General features: G+C 42.8%; 1 protein-coding gene and 2 pseudogenes across 4 annotated transcripts in view; 2 read left to right on the top strand and 1 right to left on the bottom strand.

Annotated features, from left to right (window-relative positions):
* Nucleotides 1-21,641, bottom strand: part of ABCC5 (ATP binding cassette subfamily C member 5) — a 66,269-nt gene that overhangs the window by 15,363 nt on the left and 29,265 nt on the right. For all 4 annotated transcript variants that reach the window (XM_016137987.2, XM_016137989.2, XM_016137988.2 and 1 more), the window contains 13 exons: nt 20,069-20,425; nt 15,912-15,983; nt 14,880-15,004; nt 14,681-14,753; nt 13,042-13,245; nt 12,013-12,156; nt 8,526-8,628; nt 5,867-6,051; nt 5,338-5,484; nt 4,924-5,053; nt 3,372-3,525; nt 3,153-3,281; nt 1,256-1,442 (listed from right to left, as the gene is read on the bottom strand). In XM_016137987.2, coding sequence (XP_015993473.1) covers nt 1,256-1,442; nt 3,153-3,281; nt 3,372-3,525; nt 4,924-5,053; nt 5,338-5,484; nt 5,867-6,051; nt 8,526-8,628; nt 12,013-12,156; nt 13,042-13,245; nt 14,681-14,753; nt 14,880-15,004; nt 15,912-15,983; nt 20,069-20,425 — 2,010 coding nt within the window. The remainder of the gene's footprint in view (nt 1-1,255; nt 1,443-3,152; nt 3,282-3,371; nt 3,526-4,923; nt 5,054-5,337; nt 5,485-5,866; nt 6,052-8,525; nt 8,629-12,012; nt 12,157-13,041; nt 13,246-14,680; nt 14,754-14,879; nt 15,005-15,911; nt 15,984-20,068; nt 20,426-21,641) is intronic.
* Nucleotides 19,202-19,320, top strand: LOC118601898 (annotated as a pseudogene).
* Nucleotides 21,462-21,579, top strand: LOC118602067 (annotated as a pseudogene).

Below are 21,641 nucleotides of genomic sequence, written 5' to 3' on the forward strand. Positions count from 1 at the left end.
CACACCTCAGTCATAAGAACTAACTGGGCACATGCAGCAGCTGTCATCCCTTGAACATTTAAGACAATGCCCATTACTACCCGATCATCGGTAATTCTCAGTGAACGCAGACGCCATAGTGGTACTGCCAGCACTAACTTTCCCAGCCGTCTTTACATTTCCAGTAACACATATGTATAGCTGAATAACTCCTGGCTTCATACTTGTACTTAAACGCTGTGGCAGTCACAACAAATGGAGATATATATCAACCTGGGAGCGACGAGTGAGAACGCTTCCAGGAAAGTCAACTAAGAGACATAAGGCTCGGCAAAAAGCGCTTGTAAGAGCTCCTGTGCACCTCAGACTCAGGGTTGTGAAATGTAGCATGTATAACACATATTCTTGCCTACCCGATAATCAAGGAAGTCTACACAACGTGGACACACATCTTTGGCAATCTGTGAAGATATATATATCTTCTTGGGTTTTCTTTGGCTACTTATTTATCTTTCCAATATGGAAAAATGCCAAACGCACACAAGAGGAGAGAGGACAATCAACTCCCATGTATCAAACATCCATCTTAAAAAATTATCAACTCACAGAAAAGTTTCAATTGTACACTCTACCCCTCTGTATTATTTGGAAGCAAATCCCAGATATCCTATCATTTTATCCATAAATATTTCGGCTTATATTTCTGTAAAATATAACTTATTAAGAACAAAATACCATTATCCAAGACCATCAAGACATCTAAAAAATTAATAATAATTCCTTTAGATCTTCAAACATCTAGTCAGAGCTCAAGTTCACAGTTGTTCTTTGAGCTATTTAAAGACCTTGAACCACCCCTAAGGACCAGAAGGGTTTACATATGTAACAGTGCTGGGAAAAGCAGAAGCCTGAAAATAAAATGCATATAAGATGCACACTGAGGATATAGTATTTCCAAGAAGACTAGGAAGAGGCCAGAGATGACGGGGTGGTAAATACGGAAACCTATAATTAAGAAACTATTTTTAAAATCATGTTTATTTATGAAAACTATAGCACCTATTTCTTAAATACACACAACTTAATCCCTTTATTCCTATATACCACTCCTACCTCTCTCCCATCCTCTAGCCCCAGCCAAGTCCAGATGGTTACTGCCAAAGCAGACTGGGAGAGGCTCTAGGAGTCAGGGGTGAAACCCCAAACACACCTATCCTAGGTCAACATAGGAAGGACTCAAAAGAGCAAAGGTGACACCCCCATTCCAGAGACCGACCTGGACGGCATAAGAGATGGCGAGCCCTGCGTAGGCCGGGGGGATGTGCCCGTGCATGAGGACGATCATCAGCCCGGTGGTGGTGATCAGGGCGATGCTGATCAGGTCCAGCCGCACGGCCAGCCACCGCATCGCGCATGTGAACAAGAAGAAAGGGCTTTGGTTGGTATCCAGTAGCTCCTGGTACCTGTGAGGAAGACAAAACAACTAATAGGCAAAAGAAGTCCACACGACCCTGGTCATAGAAGATGTCAAAGCTCTGGTAAACTATGGACAGAGGGCTAATATTTAAGTACTTTCTGTTTGTCACTAGAAGAATGATAAGGAAACTTAAACAGTGCAGCTCCATCTTAGGCTCCAAATCCAGGCTCCACCTAAGAGGACTTTGGGTTTTCTAGTTTTACCCTTTCGAAGAAACATACTAAAGAGGTTGGGGAAAAGATTTTATTTAACAGCGCAGGGAAAGCATAGGAAAAGGAGACCAAATAAAGAGGTTGTGCTAAAGTTTAGAAAAATGTCTTAGGTCAGGGGTCATTTTCTCAAAGAAAGAGGTTACAAAGGCAAACTGTAGACATGGCCCAAGGCCAGAAAAAAGAAACTCTCAAACTGAATACAGTAAGTGGAAATTGTACACCCCTGTCGGGCAGCATGGTTCCTGTTTCCCAAGGCCATGGAGCACAGAACCAGGAGCTAAATCATAGCAAAAAAGATATAGACAACCTTTGTCACTGAAAGAGGGAAATACTACCATCACTCAGGGTTCTAGAGAGTGGATCTGACCCCTTCTGAAGGCTCTGGTGCCACATACAACTAGGACCCCAGAGCGGGAAGTCTCGCCCGGCAAATGTGCCTTGCTTTAAAATCACTTTTCCTCCTAACAATAAGATATGTACTCTTTAAGGAAAATTTAGAAAATGCAATAAAGAAGAGGAAATGCAAAAGTTCAATATAACCTTATTAGTCAAAGCCAGAGTTAATATTCTGCTGCATTTCCTCCCAGGATATTTTCAATGCACTTAACATGTACATGTGTATGTATCATAGTCAGGATATTTTTTTCCCCCACTTAAAGTTAGGATTATTTTTCTGAGTTGTTTAACCTAGCCAGTCTTTTCTAGATTTTCTCTTTAAAATTAATTACTTAATGTTTGGAATAAACAATATACGCATAGGACAAAATATTTAAAAAGTTCAAAACGTTTTACCATGAAAGTCAGTCTTTCCCCTGCCCATCTTCCAGCTATTCAGTTCCCCTGTCCAGTGGCAACTGTTAGTTTCTTATATATCTTTTTAAGAGATGTTATAAATGTTATATATACAAACACATACTAAAAAGAGAGAATAGCACACACACACATACCTTCCTCTTTCGCTAATATATCTTGGAGGTCATTCCATATCAGTACCTATGGAGCTGCCTCATTCTTTTTAAGGGCCACATAACAGTCCACTCTAAGAGTACCACAGCTTATCTAATCAGTCCTCTACTGAAGAACATTTTAAGTTAGTTCCAATCAATCTTTTGTTAATACAAAATCTCCACAGTGATGATCTAGGTACATAAGTTCCTCACATAAACAATATTTAACAACTAAATAAAATATCAGCCTAATGTTAATGACTGTCTTTTACTGTTGCAAAGACAAGTAAAACGTTATCAAATATGGCTATTCAGGACCGAAAGCCAATAGACTCCAAACCTGTGTTTTTTGTCTTCTCATTTGCTCAGAGGGGAGTTCCACCAAGCAAATGAATTTTAATCAGAGACCATTAAATCACTAACACTCTTAGTAATGAACTTCATAATCCTGTATTCTGACTTCAAAAGGCCTCTTGACTGATTAAATTCAGGATGGCATCCCCCACTTTGAGCCTGCTGGCTCCCCTCAGCACTCACCTATGCAGAAACTCCTGCCCTTTGTTATAGGCATGGATGGTGGCAAGGCCCTGTATGCTGGATGTGATATGAGAGAGGAAAGGTGACTGTGTGATATTGTCCAGACGTTTCAGCTCTCGAATCAGGACCCTGGAGAGAGAACAAATTCTGTGTCAGAGGGAAAACTAGCAGCTCTGGCTTCATCCTCAGCCCTGGAAGATGTAAACCCTTCCTCTTTACCTGGACACAATGTGCAGAATTGCAAAGAGGATGAGGAGGGGCCCCACCGCCACCAGGAACCAGGGGAAAACTCCCGCGATCATTCCAACACAGAAGAACACCAGGATGACGTTTTGGATGAACATCTCGGCCTGGAACGGCAGGCGCACGTCGACTGGGGAGACCGTAAAGGAACAAGCAAGCGTCAGGCTGTGAGGATCCACAAACAGGAAAACTGAAACCAAAAATTTTTTAAAAGCAAAAAGAGGTTCCCCCAAATTCCTGATATCTGTGTGTTGGCCTTTAAACACCGTGATCAAAGAAAAGTCTAGAAACCTGGTTGCTCTAACTTTCCTGTCTCAAGAAAATGTTAAGTATTCTTCTTTCCCTGTGCCCGCTTTTTGGTTCACAGTGCTGTTCAACCTCTTTACACATTCCTTGCATTTAGAAAGTAATATATCCTTGTCATAAAATATTTGGAAAACAAATATGAGAAAAAAGAAAATACACATAATCTTTATTCTTATCAAAACTAAAGAACTGCTGCTGACATTTAAGAAACTCTTCATCATGGAAAAGTTTTAAACATACACAAAAGTCAAAAGAGTAGAGAATGTTACCAACATTTTCTTCATCTCCTTTTTGGCTATCTTCAACCCTCACCTTTTTTCTTGGGAAGGTGAAGATTTTCATGCAAAACCCAGACATGTTGATACCACTGATTTTTTTTCTTTCAGTCTTTTCTCCATCTGTGTGTGTGTGAACGTGTGTGTGTAGCAGAGGTGGGGTCATGCATTGGTTCTGTGTATCACTGAGAGTTTTAGCCCCTGCTACCTCTGGCCATGGATTTACACTGCTTACTAACATCTGAAATGAACTCCTATGGAGGCAGCACAGTGCAGTCAAAACATCAACTCTGGGTTAAAAGGCCTGGGCTCAATTCCAGCTTTGTTATCTAAGAGCTGTGTGATCTTGGGCAAGTTACTTTTCTAGACATCAGGTTTCTTCTATGTTCAGTGAGTGAAACAATACCCACCTCATTGGGCTGCTGTGAGGATTAGGATAAGGTATATAGGACATTCGGCACACCGTAAGCCCTCAATAAATGTCAGGTGGCATTAGTAATATTCTGGGCTCTGGGAAGTATTCAAGTTCTGGTGCTGGCACAGTCTGTGTAGGATCCAGAAATCCTGGCAGATGTTATAGGTGTCCAGAAAGCAATATACTACCCCTGAAGAAAATCTGAGATTCCAAAAAATGTTTTGGAATCTCAGATGTTCTGTCTAAGGCTTTTATGCTAATTCAATCCTCTGAACCTGTTTTCAGGTTAAATAAGGTCTAATGAAAACTTGGATGAAAGGTGAAAATCAGAAGAGCCCTTAGCCTGAATATAAGTAGCAACCTGGAGAAAATGCCAAAATCGAGATGTGTTTGGTACAAACACTGGCAGCCACTGTGTTCTCAGAATCTAAGGCCGGAGGGACGTGCATATCTACAGAGTCATCCGGAAGGCTAGAGGGCACCATGAGCTCCAGCCTGTGCTCCAGAGCATGAAAGAAGCAGTGAGAAATACCTTCATCCATGTCTTTGGAAAACCTGTTGAGAATCCTCCCTGTGGGGGTAGTGTCAAAAAACTTCATAGGGCTTCGAAGGATCCTTCTGAAAAGCTCATCATGGAGCCGGGAGGAGGCTCGTAGTGTGCCCTAAGGAACAGAGCACAAAGTGATGAGGGCCCAGAGACCCAGGGACTCAGGCAGGCTGCTCCTACTCCACGGAACATCCACTTCCCAAACAGGAGAAGAGAAATGGCCATAGAAGAAGGAGGTGGCCGGTAAGAAAAGGCTGAGGCTAATGAGAAACAAGTCATTTCAGCAAAGGCCATCATGCTTCAAAGGGGTTCCCCTCCTCAGAATAAACCTGAGAGAAGCCATGCTGAAGTCTGAGCACACAGTCACCAGGGAGAAGAGCAAAGGCCACTACTGCATACCTTGACAAAGACCACTCCTCGAATGGCTTTCAAGATCAGTATGACGGCCATAGAGAGGGCGTAGACACTGGCATAGTACTGCATGTGAGGATTGTCCTTCATGCTGCTGCTCACGAAGGTCTTGTTCCCTTGCGTCACCGTGGTATTCTGTGTGGAGGCAATGCTCTATGGGGCAAGGCTCCTAAAGACTGCCAAGAACCCCTACTTGGGGCCTTTCCCAGCTCTAGGGGAGCATGTGGGATAATGACTTTGGGACCTGGTGTGGCAAACACGAGGCAGGCATTGCCCCCAATGGACCAGGGCAGACAGCCCAAAGGTGTGCTACTGATAAGCTCTACCACTCTGAGTTGGTCAGGGAGAAAGACACTTGTGAGGTTACGTTAGGGACTCATCTTTTTCATCCTGGGTGACTGTTGTTCATCACATCTTTTAATCGAAAAACTAGAGAAGTTTCCTTAAGAATGGCCAGTGAATATGGAGAGATGGCCATATTCTTAGACACAATTTTCCCATTAATAAGTAGCCTTACCCCACTTCCTTCCTTGATCCAGTAACTCAACCACCAGTTGCTGAAGGCAGTACTGCCCACATTCAGCATGAAAAGGGATATAATGAACAGGAAAGCCAAGGGGCCGCCGGCAGCCTGGATGTAGACACCATACACTGACCAAGGCACTGACCCCTGCCCCTTCTCTTCCACTTGCATGAGCTGCCCTAGGTAAGAAAAAAAGAAACACAAACTCAGAAGGAAAAAGCTACTTTTCCAAAACTAAGTCACCCATAGAAAAACAAAATCAAAGGGCTCCATATCAAAATTGCCTCCTCTTTTTTAGAAGCATTCATTCATCCATTTAACATTTACTAAGTACCTCCTATGAACCAGGCCCAGGATGAGGTCCTGGAGCCAAAAGAGGATTAAGACCAGGTCCCGCCCTTGAGATCTGGTTGAGGATCCTTCCACAGTCTAGTAGGATAGACAGACGAATGCATAATTACAATAAAACGTGTTACGTGCAATACTAGAGATATATCCAAGGCAGCATGGGAGCATCCAGGAGGTGTATGTAACCTACATGGGAGGGCTGTGGGGTGGTCAGCAGGGATGTTTCAGGGAAGACTTTCTGTGTAGTCCATTGTGCATCTCAAAGGTAAGCCAGAATCGGCCAGGTGGGGAAACGGTGGGCAGAGGAGATAACATGAGCAACAGCACGGAGGTGGGAAAAAGCAAGGCAGTAAGAACAGACAATCAAGTCGGCTTGGAACAGCTGTGTGCCTGCAGGGTGGCAACTGCTTCCGGGTGATAGGCAGGCTGTGGTCAGAGGATAAAGATATCTGAACTTTATCCTCCAGACAAGAACTTCTCAAGAGAATGGCCTACAGGTGTGTGGAGATTTGACTCCCGCCCTGTTGGGCTAGCTGGGCCTCTAGGATGAATGGCCAGTCTAGTCACCTCTGGAAGTGAGCAGCCTCTTCCATGCATCCCAGTATCCCACACAAATAATGGCATTTTCTATGTGTGCCATATGAGGAAAAAGATAAAAACACTGCTTTGAAAATAAGGAGAGACCACTGAAAGGCTCCATGCAGGAAGGTGAGTTGGTCTCTTGTTTTCAACTGTATCTCTAAGCTGTCTGCTCTGAGTTATCTCCATGGAGGACTGACAGCTATTAACACTAGGCATGAAATGATAAAGGCCAGAATCAGGGTCATGGCAATGGGGATGGAGTTTCAAGGAGGTAAATTCAGTAGGACGTGGTGCCTGCTGTAGGAAGAGAAAACATTCAAGGATACCTCCTATGGACTCCCTAGTGTGGTCAGGTAGTTAATGCTGACAGGAGAATACAAACAGCCCTACAGGAAGCCTCTGCCTCTTCATCACATACAGTTTAATTATCTGGGAACAAGCCACACAGGCCAGGAGCATTTTAACAGCTGTGAGCCTCCAGGTTAATGGCTCTGTAGATAAGAATAAATATTCTCTCAATTCTGTCTTTTTTTTTTTTTTCACTGCCTCTGGCAGGAACTGACAGCTGTCTCAGCCTTCTGTGCTGTGTTTGTTTAGTATGAATGAGTAAGCTATCTTACCTGAATTCAAAATTGCCATGTGGTTTATTAAAATAATAAAAAGAGGCAGGCGTGGTAAACCAGAATGGTCAATTCTTATCACCAAATATTTGCTGCAGTTTTAAGAACAAGGAAGTTAAAAGCGGTGGCAAATTCAGGAGAGGTCTTTGATTCAAATCTCAGGTGAGGAGGTGACACAACAGAAAGAGCTTTAAAACAAGACTGCATCCTTTTTTTGGGGGGGGTAGGGGGTAACCTGACATGCAGCTTCAAAGTGACCAAGGTGAAAACACCCAAGTTTTGTAAATAGCTTTTCTAACTCCCAGGATTTGTTTCAGTTGATATGAAAAAAGGTTTAAAACAAAAAAACAAAAAACAAAACAAAACAAAAAAACAGGACTGAGGACTATGGATAGGGAAAGGCAGGTAGGGAAAACCCGAGCTGTAACTCTTCACCATAGTCTTGCTGCGATCTCCGAGGCATGTACCATTCTAACAGGGAGCTGCTGAGAACAGAGGCAGTCTTTTGGAGCTGGAACACCTTTGCCTTGGTTGGTACTGACTTTTAAAGAGCAGAGGTGAATCACAGGAAAAACAGGTATAACCCTACCCACCATTCAATTTTTCCTTACTCAGGATGACTCAGTCCTAATTACCTACACCTGACCCTGCCCTTCATAGAAATAAGACCGAAGGCCATTCTTATTGCCTTAGTCTGTTTAAGCAAACAGAAGGTGCCTCATAGTCTCCCAATATTATACAACAACAGTCCCCAACTCTGGGGTCATAGACCGGTATAGGTCCGTGGCCTGTTAGTAACCAGACCAAACAGCAGAAGGTGAGAAGCCGGCAAGCAAATCAAGTTTCATCTGTATGTGCAGCCGCTCCCCAGCGCTAGCATCACCGCCTCAGCTCACCTCAGATCATCAGGCATTAGATTCTCATAGGAGCAACAGCCTCTGGTGCTAAAAAGGTTGGGGACCGCTATCAAGAATTTTTTTATTTCAGGAATATAAGGCCAGGTACTCTACAATTGCAGTGTTATCAAACATCAGGAATTACTGCATGGCATAATTTCTGGTATACTTTAATGACGAATGTAAAATCTCAGAAAAGGTCATTACCTTCCTCTGGCTTCACTGCTTTCTCCTTTTTTACTGATCCTGGTTTAGGACCCTTGTCTTGTGATTTCTTCTGTGAACCACTGGTTTCCTTTTTTGAATTAATCTAATATTTAAAAAAAAAAAAAAGCCTCCAGTTATGATATGGCCATTCATACAAATGTCCATAGGACATACCAGAAAATCATCTATGGAGCTGCTGCTATTATTGAAGGGAGACACACCTCACTTCTTAATAGGGCCACCTATACTCGTTTCTTGTACTTCCTCAACTCCTTCAGTCTTTGAGATACGGGTTCCTACCTTGTTATTCCATTGACTTTGCTCTCCCCAAAATCACTGAAGACCTAACACAGTAGCCTTTATGTCGTTCTTATTCACTCCAACTTTTCCAAAACATTAGGGCTGGGGTCATTTCCATTCCTCCCATCTCTGATCCCCGCATCACTAAATCAAATTGAAGAGCTGATCATTTCCCACTGCTACCCCAGGATACCCTTAAACTTCTCGGTCTGATTTTATAAGACTGCCACATTCTGTTCCTAGCCTAACTCTGCAAGTCCCCTCCCATTCCTGTGGCTCTTACTCTCAAGCCCCACTGGGTTTCCTGCCATTTCACACATCACACTGTGATTTCTCCCTTCTGTACCTTGGTCCACACTGGTTCTTCATTTGGAATGCGCCTCCCCTTGTCCCAACGCATTCACAGTTGTTCCCACTCAAATGAATTCAAATTTTACGCCCTCCCTGAAGCACCCCATATTCCTCTAGAATAAAGCTCACCCCTCCCTTGCTCTCCCAGGCACTTAGCTCGTAGCACTCTAATACGGCATGTTGCTAGAAATGTGACCTGGTGCAACAGCATAGCCCAGTGGTCTTCTTCCCCAGGTGACTGACTATAAGTCCCTCAAGGAGAGTGATGATGCCTTACTCATGGTTATAACCCACACAGGGCCTAACGCACAGAACTGCCCATCACAGGGCACCTAGAGACTTAGTAAACATTCATCGAATTGGAACTGAGATAAGAGAAACTACTTAACGCTCTCCTTTCCAAGTTCCTCTTATATCTTTACATGGGAAATTCTCTTAATACAATTTACTACATTTAATTCTATGTCATAGCAAGCATCATGACCCCAATTTGTTCTCCAACTAGATTTTTTAAATTAACAGTGGAAAAAGTAAAAAAAATAACATAAAATTTAGAGCTACCTCTGGAACATAAGATGGATAAATTTTCTATTTGCTGAAGTGTATGAATAAATGCATTGTCTAAAGAGAAAATTACCATTTGCTGACCACTTACTACGGTACGAACATTAAATACTATTTTATTTAATTGATGCAACAACTCTAAGAGGCAGGTGCCACCTCCATTTTTAAAATGAGGAAATTGAAGCTTAGGGAAGTTAAGTGACAAACCGAAAGTATGCTCTTCCACCAAACTTGCTGACTCTCAAAGTCTTTGGCTCCTTGGATATTTCATATTTTAGCTTGTCTCCCTCTAATTTCTCCCTCCTTGTGCACAGTAAAGAGACATAGTCAGAGGAGTACTCTGACAGTCATAGGGAGAGATCACAAATCCAAATCCGCATCAGGGTGTCTCTATGGAAGTTACTGATGACACTTGGAATATGTGAGTTACCCCAAAAGTCCAAAAACACACCAGTCATGTACAGTTAGTTGTACTACCTGAAATTAAACAGGATGACACCCAAAGACTCCCTGAAAAGGTCCCCATAACTCTCTGCTTCTATCCCTCTCATGACCTGGTAGCTAAGAAGTGGCTTTTAGCCCAGCCTGACCGTACCCCTAGGACCCAACGTAGCCGCAGAATGAGGAGTTCACACAAGAGCAGGTTGTCAAGAAGGAAACACAGGCTCTTTGGCTAGCTCTGAGTAAGTGCGCCTTGTGTTTGCCCAACTCGAAGCCCAGAGTAAACCCTCAGAAAGCTGCCACCTTTCTGTGCCATCACAGGGGGCAAGGCAGCACGGCAGAGACAGCACTTTGGAGTCGAAGTGCCCTGGTTAGTGTTAAAAAGAGACCACAGACCCAAAATGGAGTCACTTTTGCTAAGCTTCGCTAAGACTTCGTATCCAACCTGACTGCAGTTTTGGCCTCTCCCAGGAGTATAATTTTAAACCACTCAGTCTGGAATTTCCTGATCAGCACTAGTCAAGTAATCTGCCAGGTAAAACCCCTGCCTTCCCCTAAGGGAGGGCGACTCTGCCTGACATGATCCTCTTTTAACCTCCTTCACTCACCCTCTTTCTGCCTATAATAAACTCAATAACCTTCCATTCTGTAGAGCTCCTCGGGGTTCCCTTCTAGTTGCTAGATGAGATGCTGCCGATTCATGAATTGCTTAATAAAGCTAATTAGAGAGTCAAATGTACTTGGTTGACTTTTGTTCTTTAAGATTAGCAAACTGCTTTACTTTTCTGAGCTTCCTCTTCCTCAATACAGGAATAATCATATTTTGCCATTGAGTTGTTCAAATGACTATACAGAATGACTTCTATGATGTTCCTAATCCACTAATTGGGACATAATAAGTGTTAGTTAATGAGTGTCATGTCAGCAGCCAAGATACCATAAATCATTTTCAAATGTATGTAATATTTAATTTCTCTTCTCTGGCTCCTTATTCAGTTGTTTATTAAAGATAAAAAATAAAAAAAAAGCTTTATATGCTTCAGTCAGAATTGAAGGAGTTTTTGAAACTATGATTGAATAATATACTGTGAATGAAAAAGGGGTGCTGTAATAAATCTAACTGAAAGTAACTTCACAGGGGGATCTGATCATAAATTACTAACTGGGTAGGTCATCTTGAATAGTATGCCCCAAGCCCATAATTTCCTTAGTAAAAGGTTTAAGCAAGCCCTGTCCATTGTTCTTGTACATTTAGGTTAACACACATTTGAAATGCCAGATGTCATCCTCTTTTCCAGACCCCTTGAGAGCATAACCACCCTCAAGAGAACACGCAGTCTTACTAACTACCCTGTCATCCAATCACCACCTTACTTTCTCCCACCTCCATGTAATCTTCCTTACATTCCCTCCTAAATACCCGACATATAAAAGAAACTATAAAACTTTCATTCTCTGGAGTAGTTGAGATGGTTGAGATCCTGCTTTCCAGCAATGCCATTGGTTTGGCTCAAATAAATTCTTATAAAAATTCTCCACAGGTTTGGATGTTTCTTATGTCAACGACACACTAATCCCATATCCTTCTTCCGGTCATTGCCTTAGTAATAAGTTCTCAGTGACAGAAGTCTATGGCTCACCAGCCCCACAATCCTCTCCTAGAGTAGAACCAGTATATCAACTAAAGCACAGTAGTCCAGACACCAAAAAATAGAGCTGTGCCAGTAAGACACACATACTGCATTCAGCTGAGATCTCCCCACCACTCACTAAAGTCATGTCTCTCTTGCTGGAAAGGAGGAGCTACACACAAACACCACATGAATCTTACCTCAACGGGGGGTGTCTCTCCCAGCAATAGGTTATTAAAAATGGTAGCATAATCGCCATTTAGATTCATCAGTTCTTCATGAGTGCCTCTTTCTGTAATACAGCCCTCTTTCATGAAGATCACTTCATCACAATCAGCCAGATACTAAAGACAAAGGCAGGGATAACACAGTGTTGCTGATATTTGTGCAAATATATCCAACCACCCAAACCTGTGTTCAGCGGTTCTCATCTGGAAGCAACTGAGCCCCCCAGGGGACATGTGGCAATATCTGGAGACACTGTGGGTTGTTAGAAATGAAGGGGTGGGGGAGGGGTGCTACTTCCATCTGGCGGGTAGAGGCCAAGGATGCCCAGCACAGTACCCACCCCCCCACAACAAATAGCTATCTGGCTCCAAATGTCAATAGTGCCAAGACTGAGAACCTCTACTTTAGTTTATTGAGCTTGTGATGTAGTTCCAAGAGCTGTTCCTGTAGTTTTTGACATAAATCTGCTGGTGGAGCCACGGAAGCCTTGCATTAAACTTCATACCCTTTTACTGCACTCAGAAGTACACATAATTACTGACTTTGTGGCAGAATGGGGCAGGGGGTTAACCCCTTAAATTTGACAACAAATGCAAAGCAGATGGCAACATCTTTAAGCTGCTCTCCAAAGTGGCTTCTTGTCATAGAATGGCAGAGGGAGAAAATCTTGTTTTCCTTAAACAGTTCCCACTTGTACATTGATATTAATATAATGCTTTCCAAACTATCTCACCCCAAACCTACTTTCAGCCTACCCTTTTTACTAATTTATATGTAGAAGCTAACATGCTCCAAGGATCTCTGATTTGGATGGCCACCTATATATAGGTACAACGAGTTTTATTGGTACAATGGACCAGGGGGCTATTTGCTGAGGAAATGAACACTGATGGTTCCAGGAACTTCTAGGAGCCCACGGAGGTATCCAGAAGGACCAAGCCCACTTCCCTGAACTGATTTCTCAAGCCACAGTAGGCAGCCTTGGGAAGAAAGCACCATACCTGTAACTGGTGGGTAACAAACAGAACTGTCTTGGACTTGAGGTGCTTCTGGATAGCACTGTTGAAGATGTGGTTGCCCACGTGGGCATCTAAGGCACTTAGGGGGTCATCTAGGATATAGATGTCGCGATCACTGTACAAGGCCCGGGCAAGGCTGATCCTTTGGCGCTGGCCGCCACTCAGGTTGGCTCCTCGCTCACCAATCTACAGAAGCCCAGAAAGCACAGTGAAGCCACCAGCTCAAGCCCAGACCTGGGCTTAGTGATCATCTCAGTCACCACTCCTCTCTTCCACCCAAACCAGCGCCTCCTACTGAATTCCCCGCTGGGATGAGTGGCCACCATGATGATCCACACTGGAACTGAGGGAGTCACAGCCCAGATGACTCCTTCTCTCCCACAACCATCTGCTTACTAATCAATCCCACATCTGGCCTTGCTCCTCCCCACTGGGCACCCTACTCCAGTCCTTTACTCTACGAGCAGAAAGTTTTCCAAAACATAAAGCTAATTATGTCCCACACTTGCTTAAAACACTTCGAGAGCCCTGAAGGATAGAATCTAAACACCCAAACGTGGCATACAAAGCTCTCAGCATGGCCAGTTCCCCTGGCGCACCCTGGGATGGAAGCCGTTTTTAATAGTGCATGTATTACGAACACATGTGACAACTGTCACCCCTCTTCCTGTGCTGTATCTGCTCCGTTCCTGCATCCTCCCCTCTGCAAAACCTCCCCCACCCTTTTCTCCACGAATACCCAAAAAAAAAGGGGACTCTAAATGCTACTAAATGGATATGTGAATAAATCAATTATCAAATGGAAACTGGCCCCGTAATTTTTAAAAATCCTGTCCTTAAAAAAACATCCAATTAATTCAAAGGTTTTCGAACTTAAGCAGGTATCAAAATTACCTGTAAGGCTTATAAAAATGCGTTGGGCCCTGGAGTTTCTGATTCAGTAGGTCTAGGTCGGGGCTGAGTATTTGCATTTCTGACAAGTTCCCAGTGTCACTGATGCTACTGATCTGGGGACTGTCTTTTGAGAACCAGTGAACCAATTAAATCATTCACCAAATCTAGTTTGAGGAATTTAACCGAAATCAGCTGAATAAAAGTGCTAGCCCCAGAGACATCCAGAGCAGGTCCTAGGAGACAGGCTTAATAAGCCAGTTTCAAAGACATACCTCTGAAAACCGCCCAAGGACGGAGAACCAAAGAAAGATGGATTTGTGCAAAGGCCTCCTTCTTTCTAATATAAGTGGGCTCTCTACAGGCTGTGTCTGAGTAAGGAAGTTGGCAGAATGAGGTTCAGGAAAGAAGTTTGATGTGCATGCACATGCTTGACTTATGGTTCCAAAAGAGAATCATGTAGAAAACATTAACTCTGAACCAACAATGGGATTTGATTTAAAATCCATGTGAAATATGAAATATTTATATGCTTAAAACAGAGAGTGTTGATAATCCCTGCCCTAAGGTACAAGTACTTCCTAACATAAAGTCCCAAGGAAAGCGAATCTCACTGTGTAGGTTTTTCTCTCATGCATTTAAGATGCACTCCTAGGAGATGACTCTGGCACAGCCCTGCCAGAATCCTCTCTGCGAAACACACTCCCCATCAGGGGCAGAAGGCTTGTACCTCAGTTAGGTCGCTGTTGGGGAGAATGGCCAGGTCAGGCCTTAGGCAGCAGCTGTTCAGCACAGAGTTGTATCTGAAGGACACAAAGAAACCTAGTATCAGGGATGAGGTTTGAGAAGAGCCTGCTGACTTGACTTGGGTTGTCTTGCATCTCACATGGCCAAGACAGAAAGCATGACAGAAACCAAACATTCCTTACCTTTCTTCATCAAATTCTTTCCCAAAGAGGATGTTGTCTCTCAGAGTGGCATTGAGGATCCAGGCCTGCTGGGCCACATAAGCGAAGGTTCCACTGGCTGCCACGCTGCCCTCAAGGAGTGTCATCTAGGGAGACAGACACCATCCAATGGCATCATAATGCAAAACTATCACCCTAAGCCAACAGAACCACCCATATTCCATAATGGAGTTAAAAGTTTTGGCAATTTCTTTGGATGCTTTTTGGATCCAAATCCAGACTTTGTCTTTGTTCCATTTTTGTTTTACAGTAGCAAAAAAAATCAAAGTTCTCCTTGCTTATGTGACTTGAATGAACAAACACTTCAGTCAGCAAGCTATAAGCTACTTTATATCTTCTCTTCCTAATTGCAAACTGTTTTAATTAAGGGAAGCACAAGTGGAAGGCCCTTTCAGAATCCCCTGGGGAGGATGCTGTAAGGATTTAGTCCCTGCCTCAATATGAGGGCAGGCCAACTCATCTAGAGAATTATTCCAGGCTGTTGGCTAGACCAGCTGCTTCTATGAGGACTAAAGGGGAAAAAATTTCCAGTTAGACATCAACTAGTATTACAGAGCATCCACACAATGACAGTGGACCCTCCACTCCAACATGATGAGATTGCATGATGAGCTATGTGCTTTGAGTTGTGTTTTAGGTCACAGTGATTGCTATGAATTGATTTGTCCATTTTATCCTCTTTCAGGATTCCTTTGGGGACTGATGGTTGACAATTTGTCTTAGGTTAGGGATGCTATAGCTTGGAACAAAGTTTTGTTAACCAGCCTATGCAGTACTTGCACATACAAGCTTGTCCTCTCAAACACCATAACTCACGGTGTACACATACCTGTCCACTAAGCCCCCTCCAGACACAATGCTGTTGAGGGTTCATTTTGTTTCTACCTTTTCTGACTCTCTCCAGGAAACAAGTTCATTTTCTCTGAGACTCATGCTAAGGAGAAAGAGTCTAGAGAAAGAAACAAAGTGCCAAGGACAATAAGCAAATCTTACCTGACCTAAAATGGCTGAAATTAGAGAGGTTTTTCCACTTCCCACACTGCCACAGATTCCAACCAGTTTACCCTGGGAAAAAAAACACAGAGTGAGAGGGAAGGTCATTAAGGGACCACTGCCCACTCATCTCTAGGAACTTCCTATTTTCTTTGAGGAAAAAACAATGTTAACTATAGCCCATCAGCACAGGAACTGCCTTCCTGATCATCCAGCAAGTCGTTTACCTCTTTTCTCCCTTGTCAGCCACCTACTTCATAGGGTTTTTGTGTGGAGATACACTGAGGCAACAGATGTGTAAGCTTTTGGAAAAATTAAATATGCCACACACATTAAGGTACCCTATATCCCATTCATAAAACCCGCCCCTTTCCTGCTTTGTTGGTGATCCATGTGTTTTGATTATTTATTTTGTTGTTTTTAGAAGAGAGAACAGGACTTTCAAAAAATTATTTTATTATGATTTTTTTTTTCTCCAGGGTCTATAAGTTATTTTCATAAAAACTGTATGTACTGTTGCTTCCATTTTTCTACAAAACATTTCCAAGGATCTGAGGAATTTCCATACCATCAATCCCACATAAAAGTGGAAAACCAAGCCTGTGATTAAATGAATATCCTCTGGCAAAATAATGAGTTCTCAAAGGACACTGTTAAAAATTTTTCAAGCACGGACAGATGCTTTTAACAGGGCTATCTGTATTGGCTCAAGTCTCATAGCAAAGGAAGGAATAAAGAGTGGTAGTGTAGAAAGAGCATTGATTCTGGGTCATGATTCGAATCCCAACTCCACCAGCACTTGCCAATTGTTTGATCTTGCCCTCGTTACTTAACCTAATACTATCTCTCTCACTGGGCTGTGAGCAACTTGAGGAAAGGAGTTGTCTCTGTAGAACCAAGTACAGTATTTGGTACTTAATCAAAGTATGTTGGACAAACAAAGTTTTTGACATGGTCCAAGAGTTTGAAAGAGTACAGCCTGGTAATAATGACGATCCCAAATCATAGGTTCAATCTCTGCTCAGGTCAATCAGATTTACAAAGTGAAAACTCTGTTCTAGTAACTTAAAGGAGATATCAATGATGAAGAAGCAAAGACATCAAAAAATATTAAATTCCTCCCTAAAGCAGGGGGCAGGGAGAATTATGGCCTCTCTCTTTAAATTGCTAAGTTCTATCATGTGAATGTGGGCTCTAAAGGGCAGAATGAGGATCAAAAGATATAAAGTAGAAGAGTAAATTTCCACTGAATATGAGGACCAATCCTCTAATAAGCTAATTACCAATGTGATAGAACTACCTCAATAATTAAGATAATCTCTGTTAAATAAGACACCCGTTGCTAACGCTGAAGTAAAAAAACGGACTCGAATGCCCTCCAATGATGAACTAGACTAGATGTTTCCAGTGGTCTCACCAAAGACCATCTTCCCCTCTTGGTTATAGCTTTCGAGAGCTGGGAGCTTTCTGTTCTCTCTACAGTCTAGTTCTGGGTCTGTGCAACATGCCTCTGTTCATTTACTGATTTGATACATACCGCATTAGAACCTAATACTCCATACTTCCAGTTAGGCAAATAAATATTTCTTACCACCACCCTTAGTCCAACGCCCTAATGTTTCTCCTGGGTTAACTGTTCTCCTTGCTTCTCTCCATGTTTCCCTAAATATTCTTCTGAATCCAGAAGCCAGAATGTTTCTCTTCATACATAAGTCAGATCATAACATTCTTCTGTTCCAAACCGCTTCTCTTCCCATTAAGAGTAAAGCCAAAGTCATTCATCACAGGAGGCTCTGGCACCTAACTCCTTCTCTGCCCTCAGCATCGACTACTTTCTCCAGAGCTCACTTGGCCTCAGGGTCTTTGGGCTTCTGTTCCTTCTGTCTAGAAAGCTACCCTTACCTCAGATAACCATATGACTCATTCCCTCACCTTCTTCAGGTCTTTGCTCAAATATTACTTTTTAAACAAGCTTCCCTCAGGCAACCTAATTAAATTGCAGCCACACCTGCTTCCTGCCCCAGCACTCTCTAACTCCTTTTCTTCATAGCCATTATCACTGTCTGACACTGTCTGACAAACAACATCCAGCAGTTCCCCCTATACAATATTTCACTTTTTTTCTGTGGTTTCATTACCTGTAGTCAACTGTAGTCTGAAAATAATAAACTGAAAATTCCAGGTATATTTAATTCATAAGTTTTAAATAGTGTGCTGCTCTGAGTAATGTGGTGAAATCTCAGTAGTCCTGCTCTGTCTTGCCCTGGACATGAATTATCCCTTTGTCGAAAATATCTACTCTGTGTAAGTTCCCTGCCCATTAGTCACTTAGCAGTCATCTCGGTTATCAGATCAACTATCTCCATATTACTGTCTCAGTATTGCAGTGCTTGTGTTCAGGGAACCTGTATTTTACTCAACATTGGCCCCAAAGGGCAAGAGTACTAATGCTGGAAATCTACAAATGCCAACGAGAAGCTGTAAGGTGCTTCCTGTAAGTGAAAAGGTGAAAGATCTCAAGTTAATAGGGAAGGTAAAAAATCGTATGCTGAGGTTGCTAAGTGCTATGGTAAGAGTGAATCCTCCATCCTTGGAATTGTGAAGAAAGAAAAAGAAATCCATGATAGTTTTGCTGCCACATCTCAAACCATAAAAGTTATGGTCACAGTGTACGAGAATGTTTAGCTAAGATAGAAGAGACATTAAATTTGTGGGTGAAAGACCTACACAGAAAGTGTATTCTGACTGATGGCACCATGTTGCACCAGAAAGCATTGAGCCTATACAAAGACTTCAGTAAGGGACAGATCCCCTAAAACGAGTGACACCAAGCTGTTTCCTGAAAGTAAAGGATGGTTATGCAGATTCAGGAATAGGTTTGGATTGAAAAATATAAAACTTACTAGCGAGAGAGGGAGAGAGAAAAGCCCCATTCACATAACTTTTATTATAGTATATTGCTATAATTGCTCTATTTTATTTTTACTGTACCTAATTTATAAATTAAACTTTCTCATAAGGATGTACATATAGGAAGAAACAATATATATAGGGTTAGATACTATCCATGGTTTCAGGCATTTACTGGGGGTCTTGGAATGTATTCCCCATCGATAAGGGGAAACTACTATATTTTACTTGTTTACTGTCAGTCTTTGCCCACTAGAATGTAAGCTCCAAGAGGGCAGGGATTCTTGTCTGTTTGATTTTTCACTGCTATATCCCAGCCCTACAACAGTCCCTGGCACAGAGCTGGCACCCCCAAAATGGCTGTTAAATGAAAGAATATAGTCTACAGCCATGTCACTCTAAACAAGCCCGATCCTGTCTGATCTCGGAAGCTAAGCAGGGTCGAGCCCGGTTAGTACTTGGATGGGAGACCACCTAGGAAAACCAGGTGGTGCAAGGTCCTGGCAATCTGTGAGGTCAAGCAAGGGTTGCCTCACCTAAAAAGAAAAGGAAAAAAAAATATCTATATCTATAGATATAGATAGATAGATAGATAGATATTTGTGTGTGTGTGTGTGTGTATGTGTGTATTTTACAACATATGGGACCTTCTGGAGGACATAGTCCTCAATGTAGTGCTGGTCCCCAGTCATACTGTATACTTTAAAAGCCTTGATCCTGGAGTTTCTGTTCCAGCCGCTCTCTGAGAGACTGTAGTCCTATGCTGCCTGGGCTGTGTGACATCATATACCATATTGATCCTTTACTTATATAAAAAATAATTACATACAACAAAATTGCCAATAATAGCAGCACTGAGAGTACTTATTATGTGCCAGGTTCTGTGCTATGCGCAGCCTAGTGATAATGAAATGCTTACAAAGAGTTATAATAATCAGAAATAATTATTATAGCTTGCATACAGCTATAATAACCAGAAATCTATTCAGGGCAAAAATCTCAGAAAATCCACTTGAATGCTTCATTTCCTTGCTTGTAAATGAGTGTCTCATGAAATCAGTTGTTATCAGTTGTTAATCATTTCTAGTGTTAAATGCCTAAATATTCCTTTTAGAGGTGGAACTAGCCAGATCTGTTCATTAGTTCAAAATCAGTCCCAGACACAAAGTACTTTGCAGTTGCCTGCTCTTGCCAGAATAGACAGACACCTGGTAGACAGACATGGCACAGGGAGGCAGAGGGGTTACCTCTTCGATTTCCAGGTCGATGCTATACAGCGTCCTTTGTAAGCGGAGGTTCCCCAAGTGGATGTGCTTGCCCTCTTCCTCCTCAGGACTGGGCCGTTCGTCGCTGTCCAGGAGGAGGTGGCCCTTCTGCTCTGCCAGCACCGCCTGATGCTCAGTACGCTCCAGCTGCCTCACCTTCTCTTTCTTGCCCCTGGCAGCCCTCTTGTCTTTTTTCGTTTTGGGGCTCAGCTTGGGTGAGTTCTGGATACTGGAGTGGGGGGAGTCCCATGCCAAGGTGGCATTTTTCATCTCTATCTTGATGTGAGGACTGGCTGGTTTTTTCTTTATCATGTGAACCTCTTCCATCAGAAACAAACTCTGATAGGAGTTGTGAGAGAGGTGCAAAGATGAGACACTGGATCAAGACCAGGGAGACAAGCCTAGGGCGTACACTCACGTAGCAAAACACATCAGGCTATACAGTGGAAGGAAGCTGAAGGGCAAAAGGTAGCTCATTAGTGTAGCCCAGCCTCAGGCCCAGTGAGAGGTCACAGGGGTGTGGGGACACCCTCAGGAGGGACAAGGGCCTTGTCAATGGCCCAAAACTACACTACCTATTACATGCCAAACTAGAGTTTCTTTTTCTATCAGTCTCATGCGACCAAAGGACATTTAACTGACCCATATGCAGCCCCCTTTTCTCACCCATGAGTTGCTGAGTAGCAGTGGGAAAGTGCAAGAAAAACCAGAGGGTATGCTGCTCTAGGGACTGTCATCACTGCTTCCCTTCCAGACAACTCCTGCAGCACCTCGAAGCCTGCACACGCTCCTCACCCACAACGTGGCACATGTCTGAGGGGACGCGCTGAGCTGAGACTGTGACCAGGCCTAGGGTTTGAACAGAGTACCTAAGGTTTTTTCAATGGTAGAGTATATCCTCTTGCCAATAAGTTCTCACGTCTTCAAAGTCCTGCCTTGGAACTTGTGAGAATTCAAACAACCAAAGGAAAAGACTTGCGTGAAAGTGAAGGGTTATCGCCCTCAGAAACATCCTTGGGAAGAGAACAAGACTCTTTCCTCCCATTCATTCCCAGGGTCCCACTGAGTTATGTTAGGGGAAGGAAACTGGAACGCTTGGAAAGCTAAGTGTTTCTGAAATTAGACCTGAAACGCTGACCAAAATAAATCTCAGCCCAGGAGTTATATGTGCCCATGACTTTGAACCTGCTGCTGACAACTCTCTTAAACCACTGATCTTCTCTAAAGAGTGCTATCCCAGTTACAGTCACATTGAAAAAAAAAATTAATAAAAAATATTTAAAAAATTAGAAAATCTTTAGAGAAAAGTATGACTTTTGGGGTCAGAACTCTTCGCTTAGTTACTGAGAACCCCCAACTTTTTAAAAGCCTAAAAGTCTACGGCCATGCCACCCTGAACGTGCCAATCTCGTCCGATCTCAGAAGCTAAGCAAGGTCAGACCTGCTTAGTACTTGGATGGGAGACCACCTAGGAAGACCAGGCACTGTAGATGTTATAAATACATACATACATAGTTTGAAAGTGCTATTAAATGTAACACATATAATCCCCTTC

The sequence above is a fragment of the Rousettus aegyptiacus genome, unplaced genomic scaffold, assembly GCF_014176215.1.
Source record: "Rousettus aegyptiacus isolate mRouAeg1 unplaced genomic scaffold, mRouAeg1.p scaffold_m13_p_4, whole genome shotgun sequence".
Lineage (NCBI taxonomy): Eukaryota > Metazoa > Chordata > Mammalia > Chiroptera > Pteropodidae > Rousettus > Rousettus aegyptiacus.